At 39.2% G+C, this 12,450-nt stretch overlaps 2 protein-coding genes across 2 annotated transcripts in view; one reads left to right on the forward strand and one right to left on the reverse strand.

Annotated features, from left to right (window-relative positions):
• The window catches only part of LOC307000690 (uncharacterized protein), a 441,581-nt gene that overhangs the window by 318,459 nt on the left and 110,672 nt on the right, over window positions 1-12,450 (forward strand). The window lies entirely within an intron of this gene.
• Window positions 1,561-12,402, reverse strand: LOC307000768 (uncharacterized protein). Its single transcript, XM_079616605.1, has 3 exons — window positions 12,245-12,402; window positions 4,980-5,991; window positions 1,561-3,559 (listed from the first exon to the last, which is right to left on the reverse strand). The coding sequence occupies exons 1-3, from the start codon at window positions 12,276-12,278 to the stop codon at window positions 3,355-3,357; spliced, it is 1,251 nt and encodes a 416-aa protein (XP_079472731.1). The 5' UTR covers window positions 12,279-12,402; the 3' UTR covers window positions 1,561-3,354.

A 12,450-nucleotide genomic window follows, 5' to 3' on the forward strand; every position in this document is an offset into this window, starting at 1 on the left:
TAGCATATTTATTTAAAGTATAATTAAGCATATATTTATTACCAATGTATTTCTAGTATACTTTTTAGAAATATATTAAAATACAATTCAATGTATTTTTTATGCACTTCAAATAAGCATGTTGGTAATACAAATGTATTATACTATTTGTATTTCAAGTATATTTTTAATACATTTAATACTATGTCTTTTTCACCACAACTTAAATTCAATTTAAGAATTAGTAATATTTAGTTTATTTTTTTTAAATGTACTTAAATAGCACTTTTGGGAAAATTTAATTTTTGACTATTACATTTTGAATATATTTAAAGTTAAATCAATTTAATTTAAACTTATAATAGCTATCTAAAAGTGCACTAACAATATACTATTTTTAATGTGTTAAAAATGTACTTGTAAGAAATACACTAATAAAACACTTCTATGTATTTTTTCAATAGTATATCTTTTTTCTTATACACTAAAAATACATTTAAAATATCAATGTTATTTAGTATACTTTCGCAATTACACTTAAGTACTACTTAAGTAAAAATCTACTTTTAATTAGTGTATTTATAGTGTATTTTTAAACTTTTCTTTAGCACAAAAAATAGGAATGTACTACAAATGTACTTTCTTGTATTTAAGTGTTTTTTAGTGCACTTAAGTACACTTTATTTTCACCTGGGATGGGTAACAGTTTTTAAGTAAAAGTAAATTACATTTTGTATGTCATCACATTATATGTATTGGTATCTAAAACAGTTCTCCAAAGTTATTGCAATTATAAATGACTGCTTCCATCAATACCTAACTTTATGCAGACATACAGAGTGGACCAAGCAAAAATGGAAAGAACGCCAGCAGAAAAAGAGGGGGAGATATGTTACACCACTCCGAAAGCCATTTCATTTCAAGACATCGAACAAGAAGGTATACTGTAAATTAGGGCTGAACGATATATCGTTATCGTATCTATATCTCGATATGAACTTTCAAGATATTACTATTGAAAAAAGCAACGATATCGACGATATAGATTCCCCTCTCCGCGCTCGCCCTGCATACAACTCTGGCAGTCACAACAAACATCAGTTTTACCAGTGCCTTTGAATGCACAGCTAAAGCCAGCGCGCACATTCTACCAGGGACGTGGGAACTATATTGTGAGAGGGGGGGCGGCGTTTCCATGGTGATGCGTCATTGCTTGTCACGTGACACACCGCAGCAGCAACAGCGCTGAATGAATGATGATCTGCTTATATGACATTTTTCCTTTTTTATTCAGAATTTTCACAAATGTTTTAGCTATGGCATGAAATATCTGATATTCTGATTGTCAAATACATGCAAGTGGAAGTATATTGTTGTTTAAACACCTTTATAACGATCGCGTTAGTTGAGCTGTATGCACGATGGGCGCCGCCGTGTTAGTTTGTGCCGCAGACGCAGTTCAGAGAATCGGATCTGGGAGGAATGCACTTCATGCACTTTCAATGTTCCACCAGCTGCTGCATTTGTTACTTATTGTTAAAGCAGAGCTGCAGTAAAAGGTTTGATTTTTTTTTTTTTTTTGGTAATTTATGTTAATGTTGACTTGTTCTTAAAAATAAAACTATACTTTCCACATTTTTTTGTATTATGATCTTTTTATTTTTCTGAGAAATGCTTGGTTTTCACCGAATCCCGTAGTCATATCGTATTGTATCGATATCGAGATATCTGGCATGAAAATCGAGATATGAAATTTTGTCCATATCGTTCAGCCCTACTGTAAATATGAAGCTGGCATGCCTTCTACAGAATTAATAGCAATAATCCTAATCTAAACATAACAGTTTTAGCTTTACTGCAGCCAAGGTAATTACAGCCAATGCGAAATAGTTTATAACTGTATAACAGCAAAACCCCTTTTCCATCACTTTATTTTCTGTTATTTCACTACACACTACTTACATATTAGAACACACTAGTAAGCATATGTCCTGTGAAACAAATAGTACAGATGAGTCATTAAAGGTGTATTCACACCTGCCTTGTTTGGTTCGATTGAATCGAACTCTAGTTCGTTTCCCCCCTTGGTGCGGACCTTTTGGGCAGGTGTGAATACAGCAATCGAACTCGGGTGCGGACCAAACAATCGAACCGAGACCCAGCTGAAGAGGTGGTCTCGGTACGGTTCCAAACGAACTCTGGTACGGTTCGTTTACGATGTGAACATGAACCGACCCAATAGCAAGAAAGCACTGCGCCTTTGAGTTAACAGGCTTCCGTAGTCGGAGTTGCGTTATGGGAAAGTAATCTGTTGTTGATTTACTACATTTTGGCATAATGATTTGTGTTATTGTTCGTTCAAGTGTGATTTCATTCCGGCACGCTGTCTGGCAGACGATACTGTTGCGCGTCTTTCTGCGCGTCGTGAGTGCATCATTGGAATGGGATGGAATGAATGAATGAGTGTGTGCGCATCAGGACATTCACATACAGAGCGTTCTCTTTAGTCTAATCACGCATAAATGCTTTAAAAGCATTTGCATGAATACGAGCGAGTTCATATAATGTAACGATAGTTACAATACAAGGATGGTGGGTGTGTGTGTGTGTGTGTGTGTGTGGGGGGGGGGGGGTGCTGCATTAATTTACGTTAAACTGGTCTAACTTAATCGCAAGCGTTAACGTTGACAGCACTTGTTAGCTGTATATACAATAGGTTTTTTTTTGCACTTCCTGATTTCCCTACTTGAGAATCCTTGTCCAATGAATGGACGACCTTAGCACACGTGTGGTTTTGTTTACAAATTTTGGTTCACTTGCAAAAAGAGCAGTGTGAAAGCGAACCGTACCAAACAACAACAAAAAAAATGATTTGGTCCGGACCAAAGCAAGTGAACTATCGGACTTTCCTGGTGTGAATACACCCAAAGGGTGCAAACGACTCTGTCTCTCCCGACAGAACTATCCTGTGACTGGAGTGTCCCAACAGTCCTCAATCCGCACAGTGATGAAACCCTTGCACTAGATAGGCATTAGCATACTGTGATGATGATGAAGGCCATTGTGCCATGTTTAATTCACATGTATACCTTTAAAAGGATTTCTGAAGAACTAGGGCAGTAAAGAGTTCTGCCTATATTTGCTCAGCCCTACAAATCCCTCCTCAGGTACATTGGACCTCAGGAATTATGTGAGGTACATTTGTGACCTTAAAATATAGGGCTGAGTGCATGGAGTGCAATGAAGAAGTGTCTCCATTGGCATAGTAGCACAGAGTAATGATGATAATTGTCAAGGATGCTGAGAAGATACACACACAGAACGCCTACTCCCATCAGGTGTAGGCTTAGTCAAATGATCATGTGGAGACACTTGTCAGGAACTCTGTCCATATAACAATTCTTCTTCTTTTATGTCCATCGTTGGCTTTGGCAAGCCGAACAAGCTCTCTAGTGTCTGTGGTGGTCTGCTCCTTCTCATGGCATCTTCAACTCTCTGCTGTTCATGTCCCACAGTGAAGTTGCCTTTACCTTCAAGTAGAGAAAATGACTTGCACTGCCCAGTGACCAGCACATTTCCTCTGTATATAATGAAGGAAAAATAGCATGAGAAAATGGGAAAAGAATGCTGTGGATATGAAGTGAACAAATAAAATCCGTTGACTATCAGGAAACTGTAGTACATGATATGAGATACGGGGTTCCTGTGTCTTTAAAAGGGCAAAAATGGAAATGGGGTCAAAAAGAAAAGTAGTACACTCTAGTACAGTTTTTTGAAACATAAATAAATTGCCTTAAAGAAACTCAACATCCGTGTGTAGAGAGACAAATGTGCGACTTTGTTTAGCTGTGTGTTTGTGTGACCATGCTCCACCCTAAGGTGACAAAGGTTGCTGTTGACAATTGTGATGCAAATTTGGTCCTGTTGCTGCAACAGGGAGCCCATGAACATCTCTGTTTAGTGAGATGGGGAGTGAGACTTGTGATCAGGTTGTAATTGGGCTCAAATGACTTTTCACCTAGGTTTGTTACTGGAGCATGGTAAAAGACAAAGTTGTGAGAAAAGCATCTACATGGTTAATGCAACTGTGAAACATATTGTAGCCGTGTGGCGTGTCTGTGCTCCTGTGTATGGTTTATCTCCAGCGACCAAAGGTTAAAAATCGACAGGAGAAAACCTAAGAATACACCGCAAGCCCAGACGTAGGACTGAAGGAAAATTTAAATTGAGCCAAAGTACATGGGGGGTGGAGCCAGGCTAGCAACAGGGAGCCCATGAACATCTTTTTTAGTGAGATGGGTGTTATCTCAGTGAGTTTTAGATGCATTTGAGCTTTGGCTACTTGCAGAGTGCTGGCTTGTGTCATTACAGTGTGATCGTCTGCGTTTTATGAAATAGGCTGGAGGTCTGCCTTTGCCCAGTGACCAGCACTTTTCCTCTGTATGGCCTGTTTTGTGACAGGAATTACAGAATCTGTTCAGTTTGGCACAGTGTGGTTCTGACTAACACCGCTACCTCACCATGTATTTGTTTGCGTGACTGAATTTTGTTGACAAAAACTTCAAATGTATTTTGTGCTGGAGAAGCACCACATGAGCGATTGCTGTACACACCCTGCATTTGTAAGCAGTAATTCAAGGATAATTACACTGTTGTGGATAACACCTTCAATTCCAGAATACTCCTCAATAAGTTCAAACATATTTAAAGATTTCACTCTCAGGCTCATTTTGATACATTGACGGTCATTAAAACCTGTGGTATCTTTAGATCAGAACATCTGGAATTGAGCTGATAACAATTTGCCAAATATATTTTGCTTCGGGCTGAAATGTATAGCACAGTCTAGAGCCCTGTAGAGTGCAATCAATCAACAAAGTGTCCTGTGCTCACCACACACCGGCTATATGTGGAGAGGAGAGATTTGGCTATAGGGTGATGTGAGACTAACTTACACAGAAGAGACTTTGTTGCTCAGCACATGAAAATAAACTACTTACCGTGATCTAAGACTGTGTTCAAGTGGTTTCTCCACTGCATGGATCTTCATGTGTCGCTTCAGGTGACATTTAATAGAGAAACTCTTCCCGCACTGATTACACGTGTGAGGCTTCTCTCCAGTGTGGAACATCTCATGTGCTATCAGAGATGGTGACTGAGTGAATCTCCTGTCACAGTGTGAACACTTGTAACGTTTTTCTCCAGTGTGAATTCTCTGGTGCACTTTTAAACTGCTCGCTGTAGTAAAAGTCTTCTCACACTCAAAGCACATGTACTCTCTCACACCAGTGTGAGTTTTCTCATGTATATGTAAATATGGCAGCAGTGAAAAACTCTTTCCACACACAGAACATGAATGTGGCTTCTCCTTCGTATGAACTGTCAGGTGTGTCTTCAGGTTTGATGCACAGATAAATGTTTTGCCACATTGATCACATGTGAACGGCTTCTCTCCGGTGTGGATCCTCATGTGAACATTAAGAGTGTGTTTGTGTGTAAAACTCTTCCCACACTGATCATATGAGAACGGCTTCTCTCCGGTGTGGGTCCTCATGTGAAGATTAAGAGTGTGTTTGTGTGTAAAACTCTTCCCGCACTGATCACATGAGAACAGCTTCTCTCCGGTGTGGATCCTCATGTGAATCTCAAGATTTTGTTTGGTTGAGAAACTCTTTCCACACTGAGTGCAGGTGAAAGATTTCTTGGCTCTTCTTTTCTTTAAAAATGTCTGTTTAGTCTTTGATCGACTCAAAGGTTTTTCTCCAGGTTTTACATGATGTTCCTCCTTCACTTCTCTCAGTTCTTCACTCTCCTCCTTCATTTCTATTAGTTCTTCACTCCCCTCCTCCACTTCTTTCAGTTCTTCACTCTCCTCCTTCACTTCACTCAGTTCTTCACTCTCCTCCTTCACTTCTCTCAGTTCTCCACTCTCCTCCTTCACTTCTCTCAGTTCTTCACTCTCCTCCTTCACTTCACTCAGTTCTTCACTCTCCTCCTTCACTTCCATCAGGTCTGACATGAAAGAAAAAAAATTACATTTGATTTTCAGTACATCAAAATAGTTATCTTCAAAGAGAGAAATATAAAGTGAAAGGACATGAAAGTGAGCCCTGATGTAAGTCTCTCCTTTGCAGTGTCCGGTGTTGTCTGCTCCTGACCTGGCTCGTCCGTTCAAGCTCGAGGTAGACGCCAGCGCGATCAGAGTTGGAGCTGTTCTCCTTCAGGGTGGTGCTGATGGCATATCCCACCCAGTGTCCTACTTTTCTGCTAAATTAAATCGTCTTCAGTTGAATTATTCTACTATTGAGAAAGAAACTCTAGATGTTTATGTTGGATACAGCTCTACTCCTCTTGTTTTTTTGCTACAACCAACGTTAATGCGCTGGGCTCTAATGGCTCAACGTTACGCTCTTGAGATTCACCACAAGAAAGGAACTGACAGAGATCACGTGACCCACTGGTAGCAATGGTGGTGTAGTTCGATTGCTCCCTGACTCGGTATCCTTAATCTACCTGTTCTCAGTAAAAAACTTTAATGCTTGTTTAGTTTTGGTTACTCTGCTAATGGTGCAACAAATGAAGATGGCAAAACGTCAATTAGTGTTGGCTTCCCCGGAGAAAAAGCGAGTTAAAGACCCCAATTCTGCTACTGAGGGGGAACTTCGCAACATTGTTGCTGACGAGCTATGTCATCCGGGTATATGTTCTGGGACTGTTCTCGAATTGAGTCATTCTGGTCTTCGGTCCAGGACTTATTGGCAGATCTTTTGAGGACTTATTTTGTTGGATGATTCTCCGCTGTTACTGTCTGTCAATCAGTAGAGGATTTTGTCCGTTGCCCTTACTGCTGCTAAAAAGGTTATCCTGAAACTGTGGTTGGAACCACCTACCCCAGTTATGTCTACTTGGACGTCTTATTTGCTGGACATTTCCCTTTTAGAGTGTACCACAGCCAAAGTGCACAGCGCTACCAGAAGTACAATACAATTTTGGTTGGACCTTATTGCTGTTTTATTAAAAATGTTGAAATCTTGAGATGTATCCTCCTATATATTATTTTGGTCATAGTTTTATACAATTTTTCCTGTCACTTTATTTTATTTATTAATTTAATTTTAATTTATTAAGTTTCATCTCTATGTTTTATGATTGTGGGTGGATCTTGGGCTGTGTTGTACATAGTTATAAATTAAAAAAATGTTTAAATAAAGAATCACAAAAAAATAAATAAAAATAAATAAGAATGGAACTGACAATGTCGTTGCGGATAAATGTGTAATTTAATCTATATGTATTTATTTTGTTATGACTGGGTCTGTATAATTGTTTGCTATTAGCTTCACCCAGAACCTTTTTTCTAAAAAAAGAGACTGGTTTTTCTTTTAAGTGGGGGAGTGTTACGGCCTGTGCCTTGGGTGTTTTCTCTTCTTCTTATATACGACATCATGGCTCTTTTTTTCTTCTGTTTTCTCTGTCTGAGACTGATTGCTAGGTCCGCCCCTGTGCACCTGCAAAGGCCTGTCGCGATAGTCAATAAATCAATGAATCGCACGATAAATAAAAAGAGCTCGATAATTTTTCCGGCCGCGATAATTTGCACGCTTGTTTGTTTTCCTCGTCTCTCTCCCTCTCTACCAAAGAGACTGGATGACAACTCCCGGTTCCAAAGCCTTGTTTATACTTTCGCCTGGCTCCGCAGTGCCAGTCTCCGCAGACAGCGCGCGCACCTCTACAAACGGTCGAGGCGTTTATACGTGACGTGCTCGCCGTTTTACTATTCTTTGAAACAACCGGGAGTGACTCAAGTAATTGTAAACCAGGGGGTACCCAATCCTGCTCCTGGCGATCGACTGTCCTGCACAGTTCATCTCCAACCCTAATCAAACACACCTGAAGCAACCAATTAAGGTCTTCAGAGCACGTCAGGATCACTTGAAAATTAAAGGCAGGTGTGTTTGATTAGGGTTGGAGATGAACTGTGCAGGAGGACAGTCAATCGCCAGGAGCAGGATTGGGCACCCCTGTTGTAAACCATTAGGAATCGGTGAGAAGAAAGATAAACACGTGACAATTTATTTTCGGATACCACCACCAATACAAAAATAATCGTGTAAAACCCAGTCAACCCTGAGATTATTGTGACAATATAACAAAATACATGTAGGCTAGCCTATATGGGAACATGCATGTATACAACTAAATTAATGATCTCTTAAATGTTTTCTAATTTCACTAAACATTTCATTAACTTTCGTGTACATTTGTATTAAACATGGCCCTTTATGTTAATTAAAAAGGCTTTTTATGCTATTGTATGCTCATTTTTTAAATGTAAGCACCTAATTTAGACGTGCAAACTGGGTGCTGGTGTGATGAGAAGTTTGTGCTCGGCGAGATTCGGCTCGAAGTCGTTCATCTTCAGATGCGGAGCCGCGCGCGCCGTTACAAAATCTGCCGTGCACACCGCCAGACAAAATGGGCCCTTGCGCACCCAACGCGCACGACCGCAATGACATCAGTTTTGCCATGCACACCTTCGCGCTCGTCCGGACGCGTCAAGTATAAACCAAGCTTTACCCCTTTTTTACACTGCACACGTCTGCGGCGCATTACGGCTCCGACAAGGTTTTATTCCGTCCTCACGCAGTGCCAACTCACACCAGGAGCATTTCAGAAGCGAAGCGACTGGATGCGCGAGACCATGTGATTTGCCTGTCCGAAGTGGTTTTTCTTGATTTTTGGGTTTCTACCAAGGATATATTAGTGTGCAATACAATTGGGAGTCTGCACAGGGTGTTTATTAAAAAAATTGACTGTTTTTTTACCGTATATACCCGAATATAAGACAAGGTTTTTGTCCTAAAAATAGGCTGAAAAAAGGGGGGTCGTCTTATATTCGCGATATAGACAAAATCGCGGGGGGAAAGGGAGAAAGAACAACAGAATTAATATGAAATAGCGACTGAAACGCGACCCATTAAGACAAAACCAGCTTTCCCTTCCAAGATGTTAATCTGCACAAAAATCCTGATAATCGAGCCGTCGTCTGATGAAATCAAATACACATAAGATAAAAACAATATATGAGCTGTGATTTCGGCTATACTTGCATTCAAATTAGAGAAGCAACATAATATCAGTGTTGAACTGAATTAAAACGCTGCTCCTCTCAGCCACGCGAGACACAGAGCGAGCGAGCGAGCGAGCGAGAGAGAGAGAGAGAGAGAGAGAGAGAGAGAGAGATGCGCACGTATGCTGGAAGAGAGAGAGAATGAATTATCAGTGCTATTTTCAAATAAAATTATTTTCTGTTGAAAAACTGATTTTTTCCACAAATCTTTTTGTCCCAAAAATAAGTCTGGAAAATGGGCGGGGTCGTCTTCTATTCAGGTATATACGGTACTTTTATTTTGTATTTCCGGTGCGACTTCGATGCACGATCAGCTCCGGTAGCCGCGTCGCAGCCGTAATGCGCCGCAGGCGTGTGCAGAGTAAATCAGGCGGTAGGCCGGGGGGACACACTGGCTGCGTGGCGTGAGCGTGGCGTTTCTGTTGCGTGTCAGCTGCCTGGCGGCTGTGTCGCGTTTTCTGTGTCTTTGCACACCAGGACCGTGCCTGACGCGGCACTGCTGCTACTAGAAAAAATGCTGCAAAAAATTGACAGCCAGTATGAATCGCTTGGGAGAACATACGACTGAAAGTCCATTGCTTTTATTGTTTTTGGTTGTTTTGTTCATTTATTGTGGATATTTCAAATGTTTTCTGTTTTCAGTGTTAAATCGTGTTTTGAAATAAAAGTTCACTGATCTTTGAAAAGGTGTACCTGCATTAGTATGCCATTATCATTATTTTAGATGAAAATGGTCTCAGAACAACAATATTATCGTTTATCGCAATAATTTCTTGGACAATTAATCGTCCATCAAAATGTGTTATCGTGACAGGCCTACACCTGCGTCTCGTTGGTGTTCAACTATATTAAGGACGCTGAAGCGGAGCATGGCAGGAGAGAGGAGATTCACCCGCAAACTAGCTTTTTCTTTCTGTTAACTTTATTTCTTGCCTGTTATTTTGATAAATACATGTTACCTTTATACTTTGTAGTATCGTATTGTCGTTGGTTTGCGTTTATCATAGTTTGGTCATTATCTTAGAAATATAATTGTTTTCAGTTTGTTATGATGAACCTCTTTCTGTCAATGTCAAGGAGGGGTTCGTAACAATTAAAATATACAATATTGCCATGTTTTGTCACCAACTTTGAGATTGATATGTATGCTAAACACTTGTTATTTCTCACAGGTTTATCCATTTGAGCTTGTGTTTCTGGTGTCCCACTTTCACATGCGCATGAATGTCTATGAAGGAAAAGTCTAGTGTGAACGGCCATTAATAATTAAAACGTTTTAGTAGCATTCAAGTGGAGTGTAGGGCTGTAATCTCCCAGTCGATTATTGGTCGATATGTTCTGGCTCGACCAAAATTCTGATTGGTCGATTTTTTGTAGCGCGTTCATTTCATCAGGTGGAAAGCACTAATTGCTAATGGGGGTGTTTTCAGAGCACCCCTGTTTCACAGGTAACAGTCTGTCTTCAGAACACCCCCCTTGTTTTCACTTCTTTTGGATTAGCCCAACCCACCGGAGAAGAGAGACAGATTGAAGAAAAAGGCTACTAGAAGGTTTGTTGAATATTATTTAATTGTGAGAGCGTTTAATTCATAGTCAGTCCTCGTCGGCGAGTTAATTCACAGATAACTCGTCTGCTTTAGGTTGCCCCGTTTTATTTTTTATGTGGAGCCTAATGCGCTGTGCCCACTGATTAGTTTTGAGCCTATGCTTTATTTTTCAGTTTTGCACTTTATTTCGTTTATGCTCTTGATCTGGTTTGTTTAATAAATATTTTTTAATTAAAGTGGACGTGCCTTTTGTGTTTAAGAGTAAAAGCTGTAAGTTAATAGTCTATTCGCGTCTCAGCCGCGAAGCTGCGCTCCTCTGTGCGTGTCTGTCAGTTATTATAATACATATGACAACTATTAACAACAATAACAATTGTCTAAATTATGTTGCATATTCCTCAAAAGTTCTTGTGATGATATCACTAGTTGATAACATAGTACTATTTTCGTAAATCATATGACAAAAACAATTGTCTAAATTATGTTGCATTTTCGGAAATCATAGGCTGTGATATTGCGCAGGTGCGCGTGATGCAACAGAGCCGACAGACTCGAGTGTTAGACTCATTTCAGTGCAAAATAATTAGGTCAAAAACTATTTAATATACTGCAAATAGCCTACTAGTTTTTGTTTATTTATAATTAATTTAGGCGGACAAGGTTATCAAGTACTGCGCACAGTGCGCAGCTAATTAAATTAACGTTTTTTTTTACTAAAGTCATTTTTAGCCTAAAATTTCAGGACTTCGGTCTTTACTTTACTTTACTTTATACTTTATTTGTCCCATCACTGGGAAATTTGTCTTGGACAACGTGCAAAGTCCATACATACAACAACATAGGCTACATTAAAAACGAATAAAAATAAGTAAAGTTAAACACATAACACATAATGGCAATCAATACGTACATTACAACATACATTAAAATAAATTAAAAGTAAGTGAAGTTAGATACATAGAAGACACAATGGCAATTAATTCTTCGGTCGACCAAGATTTTCCTTTGGTTGATTACAGCCCTGTTTATATTTTTCATAATTATTATTATTAGTTATATGTTAAATAGAGCATCTCTTAAAATTGTGACATCATCTGGGCTCTTTCTGCAGCATGATGGGAAGACAAGAAAATAATCTCAATCCATTTTTACACAAACTGCAGCATTGACTGTATTCATCAACCCTGTTACCAAAGTTACTGTAAGAAGAATCTCTAGAACTATGAATAACTTGTATGATATTTGACAAATACAACTTCATTAGTAACTTGGTGTTTACTGATTATTCCTAAAAAAATATATAAATATTTTTTTTTTACTATGTTGAAAATTACTAAAATTCTGGTAACGTTGTTGCAAATTGGAAACCAGATATAAAATAAATGTACATTTATTAAGCTTGATATAATATTGATCATCAATATAAAAACGTCTCAAATCTCCCTTTACTGACCATTTGTTGAAGAAAACCCAGAACATTCTGTATCATTTCATAGTTCAACTGTTTATCTAAAAGTGAAGAAGTGCTTGAATGTTTCTAACATGAATGTTCTCCAGCATCATGAATGAATGAAGAATAAACACCAACCTCTTTGTTCTTCAGGATCTTCAGTGTGTTTCATTCTGCAGGGTTCTGGATCACTCGTGTTCTCACTGTCCTCTTTAATAAACTCAGTCTCTGCAGATTTCAGCTCTTCCTGATGCTTTCATGCTCGTCTTCACTTGTAGCTGATGGGGATTTACAGCATTTATTGGGGAATTGCTGTGGGAGGAGCTTCACTGATGACAGGACAC

Source organism: Phoxinus phoxinus, assembly GCF_949152265.1.
Source record: "Phoxinus phoxinus genome assembly, chromosome: 1".
NCBI lineage: Eukaryota > Metazoa > Chordata > Actinopteri > Cypriniformes > Leuciscidae > Phoxinus > Phoxinus phoxinus.

Bases quoted from the DNA above. Each gene is read 5' to 3' on its own strand.
- LOC307000768 (XM_079616605.1), bottom strand. From the start codon at position 12,278: ATGAAACACACTGAAGATCCTGAAGAACAAAGAG. The intron at 5,992-12,244 runs GTTGGTGTTTAT...CTTTCATGTCAG, and splicing joins AGATCCTGAAGAACAAAGAG to ACCTGATGGAAGTGAAGGAG. The intron at 3,560-4,979 runs GTAAGTAGTTTA...CATTATATACAG, and splicing joins GAACACAGTCTTAGATCACG to AGGAAATGTGCTGGTCACTG.